Source organism: Telopea speciosissima, chromosome 1 (genome assembly GCF_018873765.1).
Source record: "Telopea speciosissima isolate NSW1024214 ecotype Mountain lineage chromosome 1, Tspe_v1, whole genome shotgun sequence".
In the NCBI taxonomy this organism is placed as follows: Eukaryota; Viridiplantae; Streptophyta; class Magnoliopsida; order Proteales; family Proteaceae; genus Telopea; species Telopea speciosissima.
In genome coordinates, this window is record NC_057916.1 from 21,273,559 (window position 1) to 21,290,496 (window position 16,938).

At 38.7% G+C, this 16,938-nt stretch overlaps 1 protein-coding gene across 1 annotated transcript; it reads left to right on the top strand.

Annotated features, from left to right (window-relative positions):
- Positions 1 to 714: 714 nt before the first annotated feature.
- LOC122648950 (serine/threonine-protein kinase BSK5-like) lies at positions 715 to 16,201 on the top strand. The gene is made up of 10 exons (XM_043842278.1): positions 715 to 938; positions 1,050 to 1,267; positions 1,439 to 1,574; positions 2,129 to 2,262; positions 2,364 to 2,469; positions 3,305 to 3,390; positions 4,788 to 4,976; positions 9,216 to 9,377; positions 15,007 to 15,120; positions 15,744 to 16,201. The coding sequence occupies exons 1-10, from the start codon at positions 857 to 859 to the stop codon at positions 15,987 to 15,989; spliced, it is 1,473 nt and encodes a 490-aa protein (XP_043698213.1). The 5' UTR covers positions 715 to 856; the 3' UTR covers positions 15,990 to 16,201.
- Positions 16,202 to 16,938: the final 737 nt, after the last annotated feature.

The following is a 16,938-nucleotide window of genomic DNA, read 5'->3' on the forward strand; positions in this document are numbered from 1 at the left end:
CAAAAATTATATAGTTAAAGTAAGTGATTTAAGAGACATTTGAGACTTTGATGAAGTCAACATTGGCATAAAAACAAAGTAGAAATTGCTATATATGGCTACAACTACCAATAATTATCCCATTTTAACTCATTTTAACTCCAACTCCTCCAACATTTCTCAACAGAAATTAAAAAGGGAAACAGACAGGAAAAACAAAAGGGTAACACATTGGAAGTAAAAAAAGAATTAGGGAGAGAGGGAGATGGTGGTGGGGAGGGGAGGGGAGGTAGAGATTGGAGAAAGAGAAGGAGAAGGAAAAGCAGAAAGCCAGAAGGTGGCAGAGGAACATGGCTTTCTACAACATTCACATTCACATTCCCATCATGGTAGCTTCAACACATACATACATACATACGTAGTAGAACGTACGAGCAACAGCGAGAGAAGAGAGAGAAACAGCTATCAAACCTTTCATAATCACCATCAGCATCATCACCATCACCATTATCTCTAGCATTAGAATAATTTTAATTCTTTTTTCATATATTTTTTTATTCTTTAAAATATCATATTATTAATATCTAAGAGAGGGAGAGCGATACTGCGAGAGTGAGAAAGAAAGGGAAGAGAAGAGAAACCTTGGATCCACAAATCTTTATATCTGCTCTCCCTCTTTGTGTCTCACCTCTCTTTCTTCTCTGCTGTCAGTTCCCTTTTCTCTCCTCTCTCACAAAGACTCTCTCAGATGAAAACTCTCCTTCCGCTCCCGCTTTCACGACCCGCTGGCTTAGTTGAAGCAACACACGCCTCCGTTTGATCCCTTTGTTGTCTCATTATCATCTATTTCGTGACTGCTTAGGGTAGATCTCCGGCAATGGGAGGTCGGTGTTCCAAATTCTCCTTCTGTTGGTGGCCATCTCGTCTCAAGCCTGACGTTCTTGAATCGTCCGATATCGGTATACCCCTCCCTCTCCTTCCGCCGCTCTGGATCTTCTCTCTATTTGCTGCTCATCCCCTCGACCCACCGTGAATTCTTCAAGTTCTTTTGCTTTGCTTTAATGTTGCAGAGTGTGCGGGAAATGATCGCAACGCATTGTCTGGTTTCACCGACTTTGGATTCGAGCAGCTTAGAACTGCTACCTCCGGCTTCTCCGTCGACAACATTGTCTCTGAACACGGCGAGAAAGCTCCAAATGTTGTTTATAAAGGAAGGCTCGAAAACGATAGGTGGATTGCCGTTAAGCGTTTCAACAAGTCCGCTTGGCCTGACACGCGCCAGTTCCTTGTTCGTTGCTCTTTCCCTCTTCGTTTTCTTCCTCTTTTACTTATATTTCCTCTTTGTTTTTTATTTCTTTATTTTTAGCATTTTCCCCCTATCCTTCTCCTTTACTGTGTCTCCTGTACTGTACCATTATTTATTTTATCCGTTGCGTATTTTCTTTGAATTGTATCTCAGGAGGAAGCACGATCAGTAGGTCAGCTTCGGAATGAGCGGTTGGCCAATCTCATCGGATGTTGCTGTGAAGGAGATGAGAGGTTACTCGTTGCTGAGTTCATGCCCAATGAAACCCTCGCCAAGCATCTTTTTCATTGTAAGCTTTCTGTACTCTGTAATTGGTTTCTCTGACTTTTCCCATTTCTTCCCCATTTTATTTCCGTTATTGGATACAATCTGGTTATAAGAAAATATGTTTTTTTTTTTGGGTAGAAATTATAAGAAAATACGTAATATGATAGAAAGCTTGAGTTAAGAAATAAAGGAGGTTACTAGTGGAATATTTAGAATGTAAGTTATGGATCATTTGTTTACCCAAAAAAAAAAAAGAGAAGTGATAGATCATTTGCAGACTTAATTCTAATCTCTTTTTTCTTTTCTTTCCTTCCTTTTTCTTTGTGTGTACGTGTTTCTGTGGTTCTGGAATTTGGGTTTGCTGATGCAGGGGACGATATGAATGAACTCTGAATTTTGGCCTGGAAATTTCTTTAACACCCCCTACCCCCCGGTTAAGGCTTAGTAGTTATTTGTATGAGCTTTAATCCATCAAAATACACATTTCTGGACTGCTTGAATCTGAACTCTACCAAATCCTCCACTTATACTTGGAGATCTACACCCTAATGGTTTTTCTTTGTCAAACTTATATAGGGGAGAACCAACCCATGAAATGGGCAATGAGGTTGCGAGTTGCCTTGTATTTGGCACAAGCTTTGGAATATTGCAGCAGTAGAGGACGTGCATTGTATCACGACCTCAATGCTTACAGAGTATTGTTTGATCAGGTGAACTTTTTATTTTTGTTATCCGCCTACTTTGTTATTTCATTTCATTAGACCATCTGCTTTTCTTTCTCTAGTCCTTATTGTGAAACAGCGGTTGACAGGATGGTAATCCTAGGCTGTCATGCTTTGGCCTCATGAAGAATAGTAGAGATGGCAAGAGCTATAGTACAAACCTGGCTTTCACTCCTCCAGAATATATGAGGACAGGTACATGCTTCTTACCCAAACCCATTTGGGAACCCAAATGGAGATGAACCGGTTCCAACTTGAGTCTTTTGGCTAGTAGGATATTTAGGATTTTATTATTTATTTTATTGGGATAATTATGTAAGGAGATCTTTTAATTTGCGTAGGATATGCAGGAAGAGTTTTAGTTGTTTCCTTGTTAAAGTCTTTTATTTTCTTATTTATATGCTTGTAACCAATGTATTAGACAGATTGGAAAAGAATGAATTGAGTTGTTTGTTTGAAAGCCTGTGGTTGTGCGTGTGCAAATCCCCCCCTCCTTTTGTTCTTATGCGATTCCCTCTCTCCCCTGCAACTCTGAGACCCTATCTCAGATCTCCCCTTCTTCCCTAACCGGCCCTCCACCATCCCTACAAGAAAAGAAAAAAAAAAAGATGAGAGGAAGTTAACTGAGATGGTTTGATCATCTGAATCAAAGACCAACAACTGCACCAATGCGGACTGATGTGGTGCTAGTGAAAGGGTATAACAAACTTAGGGAGGGACAGAAAAGACCTGGGTTGAAAGTAATAAGATAGGACATGAGGGGATTATTAGTTAACACACACTATGGCCTTTGATAGGTAGAATGGTGAAACTGAATCTAGGTAGGCTGATAGAAGTAGTTGGTATAAGGCTTTATTGTGTTGGCATGATGGGGGACCTCTGGAATGGCTATATAGATGGATTTAAGCATTAAACAGAACTAGTCTATAGTAGGATGGTATCATGTGCATTTCTGAAGCCTCATATATGCATGTCATAAATTTCAAATTAGCTAATGTTACCCATTTTTCTTACTTTCTCTGTTTGGCAGGTAGAGTGACACCAGAAAGTGTAGTTTACAGCTTTGGCACTCTTTTGCTTGATCTTCTCAGTGGCAAACACATTCCCCCAAGCCATGTAAGTTGTCCTTGGTTCAGTTCAGCTTTGTTACATGTTGAAACTCTTACACCTTGTTCTGTTGACATTCTTTACAAGTTTCCTAGCAATAAGATTTCTAGCTGTGTGTCTCTAGTCATTCTTATTGCCCTGAACTCTTGGACATTTTGGTGCCATGACCCTTTTAGGGATGTCAAATGACTGTGTTTGGTACGTGCATTGACCAACTTTAAGTCTTGGACCCTAAATGTTAACTTAGTGATGTGGGATTAAAGAGAAATTTGAAAATAAGAGAGAGGAATAGGAATATGAACTTGAAAAATTCAAGAACATTTAATAATGTCCTCACTTGTTCAAATATACTTGATTTTAAGGTTGAGGTGAGGCATTTCACTTGCCTGAGTGGGTCTTAAACCACATAAGCTCATATTTCCTTTATAGATTATGAATAGGGAAAATTTATTTTCGTTGCTTTGTGTAGAGAGATTTCTCTATGCTCTGCCTTTTTGTCCATGTGGAGGGTGTATTTTGTCAAACTAACCATTGGATGGTAAGGTCATTCCCCTCAATGGATTATCCATGTGTGACGTTTCAGATCGCATCTTCACTATATGGTTTGCCATGTTAAGACTCTTATCCTTGAATTCTCAACAGTCTAACTGAAGTTGCCCTAGAGCTGCCAAAGTTGAATTTTCAACTAATTTTCAAGCTGGATTGTTCTGAAACTTTCCAAACTGAGATGATGATGTGGACAACATTGATCACAAAACTTAAATGCCAATGAAGCTGCCACATGGCAGATATTGGGGCTGTGTAGAGAGCCTCTCTTAGCAGGGTGTATAGGTAACATTCACTCAATAGTTCAACACAATATTCAAAACAGAACACTATACAAGTAAGAATTATGTGACTTACAAGTTACCAACTAAACTTGAATGACTTGAACATCTGATTTTAGTGAAATGCAAGGATATGATGATATACAACATTTCTTCCAGAAAAAGAATACTACAACGACAAAGATAATGAAATATCTTGAACTTCATCAAAATTTTCTTCATTTTTGTTGATTAATGTTAACCCAGCTTATTATATGCAGGTTTGAGTATTTTCTTGCCCAGTGTATGCTATTTTATCTTTTAGCTGAAATTTTTCGAGTTTCATGGTGTTCCCCAAATATTGAGGAAAATTAGAGTTATGGATGTGCAATAATAAGGACATGTTAATTCTCCTGCAAGAAAATAAATAGCTTTACTGCTTGCACTTGCAAGTTGCAACAATGAGGATGTTTTTATTCTCCTGCAAGAATATAATTAGTTTTACTGTTGCATTGTAATCATTAATTTGATTTTGATTCATATTGTTTGCTCAATTTTTGTGTTTTTGAATTGCATTTTATTGTTTGTCATTGTTGACAGGCACTTGACCTAATACGTGGCAAGAATTTTTTGATGCTAATGGATTCTTGTTTGGAGGGTCATTTCTCAAATGATGATGGAACTGAGTTAGTGCGATTAGCATCTCGTTGTTTACAGTATGAACCTCGTGAGAGGCCAAATGCAAAGTCTCTTGTGACCGCTCTAACTTCTCTTCAGAAAGAAGCAGAGGTAAACATCATTGCTAAGTTTTTAGATCTCTGCAAATATAGACACATTTATAGAGGTAAACATCATTATTGAGCTTTAGATCCCTGCAAATGTTGACAGTTATATTTGCTAAGTCCATTCATATCTAGGGCAGTAGAATTTCAAATAATGGAGGATGTTCTTGAGAGGATGCCCATGTAAATATTCTTGTAGAAAACCTAGGACCTGTAACCAGTAACTTGAGAGAAGAGAAAAAAGAGAGAATAATAACTTCTTGTTTTTATTGATAGGAAAGCCCCTCTATTTATAATAGAGGGGAAATTACAAATAGAAAGGGGAACTCCTAATCAGATTAGGAATTCCTAATCATGATAGGATGCCAAGTTACAATTGGAAAAGAACTAGAATTAACAACTCAAACTGAAACTAAGACTAACAACTCATAGTAGAATTAGGACTTGACATAATTAGAAACTAGGACTCCAACTAGGACTAGGAAAATAGAAGGTACACATATCAACCAAATCATTGTTTGCGTGAACAGTGTTACATGAACAGTACTTCAACACTCCCCCTCAAGCTGGATTATACAAATAAGTAAAGAAAGAAGATCCAGCTTGAACTAAAAGGAAAAAAAAGAACTTCACAATAATGCAAACACTCCCTCTCAAGTTGGCGCATATAAGGTATCAATGCCCAACTTGAACAAAATGAGAAGAAACTAAGTTGCAGCAGAATCCAACTTGACAGATGAATGTAGCTCCCAAATAAACCTTCAAGAACTTGAAATAATTGATCTTCAAAACCTGGACAGACATGATTAGCAAACCGGGACTAGAATTTCTTCCAAAAAAAGGCAGCTTTTCACGATATTCAATAGCTAACCAGTGATGAATCTCAGATTGTCATAATGACATAAAATTTTGAAGTTAAATAACTAGAGCAGCAAGTAGCGGAAACGAGCTGAATTAGGCAGCGGAAAAACACTGTATCAACCCAACTGAAAGTCCTCAAATAGGCAACAACCAAATATCTTCAATACTTCAATCTCCCCCTTACAGCAAACTCAACCCAATAACGAAGGAAACCCAATGGCAATGGCGGAGAAAACTGATCTTCTATGTTTTGCACCAATGTTCCTGCAAGTTCTGCGTTTTGCAATGTCTGCAGGTATACTGTACATAATCCCCCCATCACGTGTAGTACACGTGGACATAAAGAGATGATGTAAGAGATAGGGCAAAAACATAATATTCCAGATTTTTCCAAGAGGTGCTAAGGGTAATGGAAAAGGAAGAAATGACAAATTAGAGAATACCATTAACTTCCGAAGGGGTTATGGGTGTGCCAAATGTATGGGATATGAAAGGAATTAGAATTATTGAAAGGGAATGGTGTTGGAAAAAAAGGATGGCGTGACTGTAATTTGGTGGAATTCCACTTTTTAAATACAAACCAAGCCAAAGGGCAAACTGGTAATAAACCAGAATTTTCAAGGGTCAATTGGGTAGTCAAATAGGGGAATGTATTAAATTAATGGCAGTTCCGTAAATAACCGGTATTTTGCAAGGGGAATGGCAGAATTGTAAATAACACAATTAAAAAAGGGATGGCATAGTTGTAATATAGATGAAATCTGATTACAAATACCAACCAAGGCAAAAGGGTAATGTTGGAATGAGCAGTAATATAAGGACAGAGGTAGATAAGAGAAGATGATAAGGGCATAAAGGGATACTTAAGGAATAAAATAGAGTAACCAATAAAAGAACCAAGTCTCTTGAGTCACGCAACTAGAGAAAAGTAAGAAAACACATTCTTGATAAATCCTGGACCAAAGGATATGGCAACACGTGACATGGGAAACCAACTCATAAAAGGAAAGAATTGATCGCAAAAGGCAAAGAGTTTTGACCGTCTTCTACCTCTTGATAGTCACGGCTTTGAATCAGTGGAAACAAAGGGGAAACAGAGAGGCGGTAACCAAAGGACCCATTGATGAAGGTTGTCTTCAAACTTCGAACCAGCAGCCGATGGATCTGGTTCAGATACGGTAGATCGAGATCGATCAAGATGCAGCAGGTCTTCTACTTTTTCGATCAGCAAACAAAAGCAGGTCCTTCAATCTCCTCTGATAGCGAAAGCAACCCACAGCATCAAATCGATTCAGCAAGTAGAAAACCAGAATTTAATTCCACAAACAAACCTTCGATAGCAATCGAAGTAAACAACAGCAGCGACAATTGATGAATCGATCCAACTAAAATTTCCCACAGCAATAATCAACCCTGGAAACCAGAAATGTTCGCTAGCTTCTCAGGAGGAGAGGACCTAGTCAAACCGAGAAACCTTCGTCTTCGAACCGACGGTACGGTAAAGTAGGGAGGAGTAGTAGTCCAAAGGGAAGAAGAAAACCACAGCTACTGCAAACACCATACAACCAGAGCACCAAACACCGCAACCAACCCAGCAGGAAATCAATATGTAAATCAGCAGGACCTTTTTCTTGTAAAGAGGACAGCACTTTCAACGAACAGAGGTTCTTCAGATGTTGGTTCGATTCACACAACAATAGTCATCTTCTCCAACAGAATCACTCCATGATAACAAAAATAAAAGGGCAGTAATAGCAACCCCATCCCCAGACAAAGAACATAGCCAGCAGAAAATTGCAGGTGGATGTCCTTCTTCCACCTTTGAACCAGTCCTCAAAAAGGAACAGCGGCAAGCAACTGACACATAAACAAGGCTTCGAACTTTTAATCGACAGCCATAGCAACAAAAATCAAACAAAAAACTGAATATCTATAAACATGCAGCAGCGGTGACAGTGGCTGCTCACCACACCAGAGACCTTACACGACTCTCAAACCGGCAAGACGATAATAACCCAGGGTAACTTCAGGCCATGAGCTCTGACACCATGTAGAAAACCTAGGACTTGTAACCAGTAACTTGAGAGAAGAGAAAAAAGAGAGAATGAGAGAATAATAACTTCTTGTTTTTATTGATAGGAAAGCCGCTCTATGTATAATAGAGGGGAAATTACAAATAGAAAGGGGAACTCCTAATCATGATAGGATTCCAAGTTAGAATAGGAAAAGAACTAGAACTAACAACTCAAACTGAAACTAAGACTAACAACTCACAGTAGAATTAAGACTTGACATAATTAGAAACTAGGACTCCAACTAGGACTAGGAAAATAGACGGTACACATATCAACCAAATCACTGTTCATGTGAACAGTGTCACATGAACAGTACTTCGACAATTCTCTATCAAATCTCATTTGTTTTCTTGTTATTAAAGGTTCATGCGTATTTACTTTCCTGTTATATCCATGTATTTTGTATGCCTTCCATTGACATAGTGCAGATGATTATGATGGCTATTATTTTTAATTAAGTAGCTATTCTATTAAGGGAGTATGGTTCTGCCATGCAATTATCGGGAACCACTACCATCATGTTGGTCAGAAAATAACCTGAACACACACACACACACACACACAGAGGGCAGGGTGGCGGTTTGCCATGAAACCATTAAACTTGACATTTGGCCCTAGGAAACATGAAATCTGAAGCCTTAATTCATCAAAGTTGAAACCATGAAACCTGAAATCTTGACCTTAAACCATGAATTTTTGAAAAAAGAATGAGACCCATGAGAAACCGTCAAAGGTGAGTCCTTTAACCCCATGAAATCTATTAAGCCGTTCCGTAACCATTGAAAGAGAAAGAGGTAAAGCCTTAGGTGGGAGATAGGTCAACAAATTTTACAAGTGGTCTGTCCAGGTCATATTTGTCGCGGCGTCTAGATAACCCAGGGCATTAGAGGGGTTCTGGACGCAAGGTGAAACCAATAAGGCCACCAAGACATCCAAGGTGCCCGCCTAGGTGACCAAGGCACCTGGACGCCTTGACAACTATGGGACTCCAGGTAATATCCACCTTACCTATCCATGGTCAGATTGTCAAATCATCAGTCAACAGGGCCAGAAAAAGGAAATGCATTTCAGTTAGGGGTCTAGAGGAAAGCTTTTCTCATATATTAATTTCCTCTTGTTTTTGTTTTTTGGGGGTGGGGTTCTCGAAGGTAATGTAGATTCTGATATAGTCTTTAAACTTAACTTTATACTTTGGTAATCCTTTTTGACCAAAGGGTACATATTTCTGAGATTCCTGAGTGCATTTGTATAACTGTCTTCTTCTTTGAAAGGGTACATATTTTCATTCCTTTTTTTTATTTTATTATCAGGTGCCATCATATGTTTTGATGGGTATTCCATATGGAACTGTACCTTCAACACCGTTACCATTAACTCCGTTAGGTGAAGCATGTTCTAGATTGGACCTCACTGCCATACATGAAATCTTGGAGAAAGTCGGATACAAGGATGATGATGGGGTTGCTCACGAGGTTAGTTACTTGTATCCCAAATATGTTTTTCTATTTCAGATGAATTCTTAAGTGTTTGGTCTGATATGTAACACAGTTTTTTCCTTTTCTTCAGCAAATGTTGGTTAACAATGTTTGGATAAATTTAGATTTACTTTTTTTTTTGTTCTATTTATTTTTTTGTTTAAGCTATGGTGTTCGGAAGACCAAAGTAATAGAGGTGGAGTGGGTATAGTGGTAGACAAAGACTTGAAGAATGACGTGGTGGATGTTAAAAGAGTTGGAGTTAGGATTTTATCTATTAAACTGGTGTTGGAGAAAGAGGTTATCAATATAATTAGCGCCTACGCATCCCAAGTCGGATTAGATGAAAGTAGTAAGTTACAATTTTGGGAACACATGGATGACTAGTTCAAAGCTTTGGCCAGGGAGAAAAGATTATAATGGGGGGTGATCTGAATAGACATGTTGGGAGAGATCGTAGAGGATATGAAGGTGTGCATGGAGGCTATGGGTTTGGAGAAAGGAATGAAGAGGGAGTTTCAGTTTTAGACTTCGTAGTAGCCTATGATCTTTCCGTTGTGAACACTTTCTTCAGAAAGAGAGAGGAACACCTAGTCATCTACGGAAGTGGGCATCATACCAGCCAAATAGATTTCTTCCTAACAAGAAGGTCTGATAGACGGTTCTGTAAAGACTGTCAGGTGATTCTTGGGGAGTGCCTAACCACTCAAGATAGAATGGTGATCCTAGACATGTGCCTTACTACTCAGAAGCATAGGAGATGTGAGCCTTTTCGCCTTTAAGATAAAGTGGTAGCGATTCAAAGGAGAGTCCTTAATACCTTTTACTGATAAAGTGGTCAAACTAGGAAAGTGGGACCTTAAGGGAGACCCCAATTCAATGTGGGATGAGATGTCGGCCTGTATAAAGAAGGTTGCTAAAGAGGTCCTAGGAGAAACGAAAGGTATATGGCATGCTACTAGGGAGATCTGGTGGTGGGATGATGAGGTCCAAGAGGCCATTAAGACTAAGAAAACTTATTTTAAATCATGGCAAATGTCTAAAGAGGTAGAGGATTTAACAAGATACAAGCTTGCCAGGTACGAAGCTAAAATGATTGTGAGGAAGGTAAGGGCGAAGAAATATGACGATCTCTATAACAATCTGAATTCGAAGGATGGGGAAAAACCTATCTATTAAAAGTGAGGATGGTCGAGTACTAATAAAGGATGAGGACATTGAAGAGAGGTGGAAAGAATACTTCTTCGGCCTTCTTAATGAAGACTCCTCGAGTGAAACAGTTGCGGAAAGCGACATTATTCATAGGGACACCTCAACGCGTAGATATATACGCAAAATTAGGTTGCCTGAAGTAAAAGAAGCTATAAGAAAGATGAAAGTAGGCAAGGCTTCAGGCCTTGACGAGATTCCAATTGAGGTGTGGAAGAACGTAGGCTTTTGTGGTTTATCTTGGCTAACCAAGTTGTTTAACAAGATTATGACCGCTAGGAAAATGCCAAATGAATGGAGAATAAGCATTGTGGTCCCAATTTATAAAAACAAAGGAGAGATTCCGACTTTTAATAATTATAGAGGCATAAATTTGATGAATCATACAATGAATTTATTGGAGGCAATCTTCTTACTTAGGAGACTCATGGAAAGATATAGAGGGCAAGAAGGATCTCCATATGATCTTCATAGACCTAGGAAAAGCCTATGATAGAATCCCTAGAGAGTTAATCTGGAATATTCTTGAGAAGAGAAGGGTGTCATCAAAATATGTAGACATAATTAAAGACATGTATGCTGATGTGGTGACTATCATTAGAACGGAAAGGGGCCAAAGCAGTAAATTCCCAATGTCAATTGGGTTACACCAAGGATCAGCCTTAAGCCCTTGTTTGTTTGCATTTATCATGGATGATTTAACCAGAGGCATGCAAGATGAGGTCCCTTGGTGTATGATATTTGCAGATGATATTGTTTTGGTGGATGAGACACAAGTAGGGATTAACGCCAAAGTGGAACTGTGGAGAACTACCTTGGAGTCAAAAGGTCTGAAGTTAAGTAGAACTAAGACCGAATATATGGTGTGTAACTTTACCAAATCTTGAATGGATAATGAGACGGTTTTATTGGTGAGAGGGAGATCCCGCAAAGTGACTACTTTAGATACCTGGGATCAATCGTAAATAAGGAGGGTGACATAGAAGATGATGTCGCCCAGAGGATTAAAGTAGGGTGGATGAAATGGAGAAGTGCGTCTGGAGTTTTGTGTGATCGGCGTATTCTTTTAAAACTTAAAAGGAAAATTTTATAGGACTGTCATTAGACCAGCTATGATGTATGGTGCGGAATGTTGGGTGGTGAAGAAATGTTATATAAATAAAATTGGCAGAATGACCATATTAGAGCTGCGCTGGGAGTAGCTCCGATCCATGATAAACTTAGAGAGTGTCACTTGAGGTGGCATGGCCATGTTCAATAGAGGCCTTCGGATGCCCCAGTTCGAAGGAGCGACCTGATTCAAATTGAGGGAACCAAAAGAGCTACAGGCAGGCCTAAGATAACCATAGGAGAAGTGAAGAAAGACATGCTTAGCTTAGGCCTCTGATGCAGATTCATCACCGAAATGGGCTTATTTCTTTAGAAATAAGTCTAGGGTTGGGTTGTTGGCTGCCATTGTTGCTGCTCCTGTGCTCCTTGTGAGTGTGTGCATCCTTGTAGTTCTATCAAGGTGGAAAGGGACTGGTGGAATCCGGTTGATTCCTTACGCCGTAACGGCTGGGAGGATCTTCTTCAATTCAAAGGTGGTTCTATCCTTCACATCTGTTCAAGCTGCTGCCAGTGGAATCACCAATAAGTTTGACCCTCAATTTCTTCTTCTAACCCTCTAATCCTTTCCCCCAATCGATCCCCTTTATTTTTGCTTGAATTCCATTAAACTCTAGATCTTGCTGCTCAGCCATATTTTTCCATCAATACCCTAATCCCCTCATCCTTCATTAATTTCCCCAAAACCCATAGTCGATCCTGACTTACTGCCCAGTTTTACAGAATTTTCAAAACACTTAAAACTCTACAATACCTACATTATTAGAGTCCTATAAACCTGCCTAGCCATACCCCCTAAGCCCCCCCTTCCATTATCCTAACCTAAGCCCTAGATTTGACCTAAAACTGAAATTCTGTCCTACTGAAACTGCAGAACCAACAGCCCCTTAGTTCCTTGTTATTGGTCCTGGTTTAATTGGCTTCTAGTAGGGCTTTACCCTATCTAGAACTGCATTAGCCTCGCCCCCTTTATGACTTCAAATAGAGCTGATTGGAGAGCGAAGATCCACGTGGCTGACCCCTTTTAGTTGGACTTTGTTACTGGGATGATGTTGTTGTACTACACGCCTTTCTCGAGGACAAGAGCGGAATGCTGAGCAGATATGATGCGGTTCGTAGCTAAGTTGGGTCAATGCCCTAGATTTTGTCTCTTTTCTGTGTTCTCCTTCTACTTCTTATTATTTATTTTTTGGTTCTACTGGGTTCCATGTAGCCGACCCCATTTAGTTGGGATAAGGCTGAGTTGTTGTTGTTGTATTTTTTGTTGGTCATATCCATGTGTTTGAAATGGCCCATCAATTGTTACTTTTGCATTTTAGCATTGCAAAAACAATTTCAGATGTTAGTCTACTTTCCCTCTTGGGCTCTCCAAAACTTGTGCAATCAAACTGCTGAACCATCTTTATTCTTCCTTCTTTGAAATGGATTGATGCTTTGTTATAGAACAACAGATGATTGAAAAAACTCATGAAAATTGCAAATTAGCTCAATCTATTTTGTCTTCTAACCAAAAGGTTCAACCATATTTCGGTTTCAACTCCATCATTCAAACCAGATGTTACCTTTCATTGGCTACAGTAAATGAATGATTACTACATCTTTTGAGAGTTTGGTGGGTGATGATGGGGCATCTGTTGAATGCTTTTCAAGCTTTACTGAGGCTACGTTTTCTCCATCTCTAAATGCACCTCCTTCAGATTAGTATGACGAGGGATTTTGAGCCCATGTCTGTCTCCTCTGTTGAGTTTCCTGGGGTAAATTGATCTTATGGGCTGTGACACTGTTCTTGTGAACAGTGACGTGGGGGTACAGGGGTAGTTCTGTCCTTTGTACTTTGTTTATTTTATGATTCAACAATACATATATGAGAGAGCAGTCCTGCGGCAAGTTATTCTATTCTTGCCGCAGGCTATCCTCTCCTCTTTGGACAGCTTTGTTTCTCCTTCTTCTCTTCTTTTCTCTCTCTCTAATCTGGTTACAAGGTTTTTGATATTGTAACACCCTCATTACACTCAAGTAAACAGAAACAATAAAAAGGTGAACAAGGAAAGAAAGGGAAAATGGCAAACCACATTTCTCTTTCTTTTCTCTCCGTGTGTTTGGTTAAACAAACCTTGATGGTTTGATTCAAAACAGTGATCATATATTCCATGCATTGCTTTTTACTGGGTTTGACTTTGTGTGCATCTTGTCATTGGTTTCACTGTTTTGGGGAAAAATGTGCAAGGATCTGTCCCTAAGAACTTGAGCATAGACCCATGGACACAATATATAGAACTTACTTTTCTGCTCTGAAGATAGTCATTGACATTGTTTACATTACAAATACTTCTTTTAACTTCAACTATTCTTTTTCTTGTATACAGTCACATGTCCTGAATTCTATAATTCTGTAATGGAATTACTTTGGTATCTTTATTTTCTTTGTATTTTTGTATTAATTTCAAGTTTCTTTACTCTTAATATTAATTAGGACAATAAAGACAAGCCTTTCAGTTCAGATTTTTTTGCTATTGCCAAACCTACATACAATTGTCAATGAGCAACACCGGTGTCTGAATATGACATCTGACTGTTGAACTCGTGGAATTGCTGAATCAGCAAGGTCCAGAACCCAGATGTTTTGCTGTGAGCTGTACTTGATTAATTTCATTGGCAGAAATTTGTTCTCAGTTTTGTTGGAAGGAATCTGGATGCTAACCTGCAGTTGTGGTTTCTTTGTCATATATTATGAAAAGCCACTTGTGTTTTCCAACTATGACTTAATATAATTTTTTTTTTATATTTGTTTATTAAAACTTTATGGAGAAATATCCACCGGTACTGTTATCATAATATATTTTTTTATTTTTAATAATTTTAATAGTGTTGTAGAGATTCAAGTGATTTTTGTATCTTTGCTGGAGTTCTTCAGTTTATGTCATACCTTCTTGAATTTGAATTCTGTACTGGGTATCAATAGTTGCAGACCAGTGTGTATTGGAAAACAGATCAACTTCAATACCACTTGTTTAGCTTTTCTGGGAGTTCTGTCCAGTTATCATCAGATTTAGGGTCTTACCTGTTCGGTCTGGTGCCTGGAAAACAGATCTGTAGGAAACACCATTGAAGCCTTGGTCTGTGCAAACACTAACCCTGTATCAACTATAAACTGGCATCTTCACACAGAAAGAAAGGTGTAAAGCAACTATTTTACTGGTAGTGCTTGTAAAATTATAAGTGCGTCTCTTTCATGCCTGATATTTATTTACCTTGGGTACCAATTTTTATTTTGACAAGTCCAATTATTTCAATTGTTCTGTGCCTACAGCTTTCTTTTCAAATGTGGACCGGCCAAATGCAAGAGATGTTGAATTCTAAGAAACAAGCTGACTCTGCTTTTCGTGCTAAAGACTTTGTGACTGCCATTGATTGGTACACCAGGGTGAGTTCTTCACTCAGGAATCTCTCGTGTTTTTCTGGAAATAAATAGGCAGAAACTTTGTTTAGCTAAATATTACGTCTCAGTATTGTTATTTTAAACAAGCATATGACCATTCGGTGTAATCATAAGCTTTTAGCATGTCTTTGGGAAGCTCTGTGATAAAGTAGAATGTATTCGATTACGTTAAATGTTAATGTTAGTTTCAAAATCTAGGTAAAGAAAGATTACTTCTGGGGTCTAGGTAAAGTTGAAATGCATTGAATATTAATGCAGAAAAGTAGTTCCTTAAATAACGTAAAAAACCCATTCTTTTTTCTTTTGTTGGTCTCATTTGGTGAAGCAGTAGAGCAACTATATCGCAGGAAAGAGAGTCCTTGTCACAGAGATGTTTAAAAGCATCCAAGTTGAACCTCACCCTACCAAAAAGCATGGATAAAGTTAACACCTTGTTTGTGTAAAGATATTCAGGTCATTGTCATAGGTTTAGCATTTAGTTCAAAAGCATGGCCTAGATTCAAATTATTGTCACTGAATTTCCATTCTATTTGTTTCAGTTTACAATGGAAGAAGATATACTATTTTTTTCACTTTAAATATACACTCCCTTGTTTGTGTATGTGTAGTTCATTGATGGTGGGTCCATGGTATCACCAACTGTGTTTGCTAGACGCTGCTTGTCTTACTTGATGAATGACATGCCACAAGAAGCCCTTGGGGATGCCATGCAGGCCCAGGTTGTGTCGCCCGAGTGGGCCACTGCTTTCTATCTTCAAGCAGCTGCTCTTTTCAGCCTTGGGATGGACACCGATGCCCAAGAGACACTAAAGGATGGCACAGACTTAGAGGCTAGAAAGAACAGCAGAAACTGAAAGTGTATAGGTTTTTCTTTTTTCTGCTTTTGGTCTTTTTGTTTACTATTCTGTATCTAATTTCAATTTTTTTTTTCATATATTTTCTTAAATTAAAGTTTTGTCAAAGACATGGAGGGATGTTTGTGAAGATTCTTTTTGTTAGTATTACATCTTTCTTTCATCACTCTGGGTACAGTTCTTGGCTTTTGTATGATGAATTGGTTTTGCTGCAAAAAGCATGGACTATTGACCATTATGCTAATCAGATGAACCAAGTGCATCTACATTGTTCATAAATTTAAATTTTCTTGACCATACTTTTTAATTAGTTTTCTTTGTTCTTTCGTCTAGGTGAAAATCATTGAATCCAGATCTAGATCCGTTGCATTACCTTGTTCTTCGCTTTATTCTATAAACTTTACACTATGCTCGGGCTTTGAACTTGTGCTTATCTGGTCCATAAAACGTTTGATAATTGCCATGCTATGAAGTCTAGGATGTGCAGTTCGATGGCCAGGCTAAGCCCAGCAAAGCATTGTGACTTTGGTTCATAATGTAGGTCATCAGGCAGGGCTCTTACAGGAGATTTGCAGGGGTGGGGTGGGGTGGGGTGGGGTGGGGTGGGGTGGGGTAAGGTACTGGTTCCTGGTTTACCGAGTTCACCCAAGACTGGTAGTAGGTTGAATCAGAGCATCTGGAGTGTGGATTCAAAAATTGGAATCCGATCAGCCAAATGAGTCTGATCACGATTCGAGCTGATTCGAATCAATCGATTCCTGTTTGGAAATTAGGGATAGGGCAGATTATGGCTGTTTCCGACCTGGCTCCTGGTCTTGAATTTAATAAGCTTGATCTGGGGCCTAATCTATAATTGGGACGGTAGAATATGTAACATTCTATTGGTTCTCGTCTTATTAACCAAAGTTCTTTAATTTGGAAGTATACTAACCATTACATTGTTGTCTAG

Excerpts from the sequence above, each read along its gene's own strand:
- LOC122648950 (XM_043842278.1), top strand. The coding sequence starts at position 857 with ATGGGAGGTCGGTGTTCCAAATTCTCCTTCTGTTGGTGGCCATCTCGT. Across the intron at positions 1,575-2,128 it reads CGCCAAGCATCTTTTTCATT|GGGAGAACCAACCCATGAAA; the intron begins GTAAGCTTTCTG and ends AAACTTATATAG. Across the intron at positions 15,121-15,743 it reads CCATTGATTGGTACACCAGG|TTCATTGATGGTGGGTCCAT; the intron begins GTGAGTTCTTCA and ends GTGTATGTGTAG.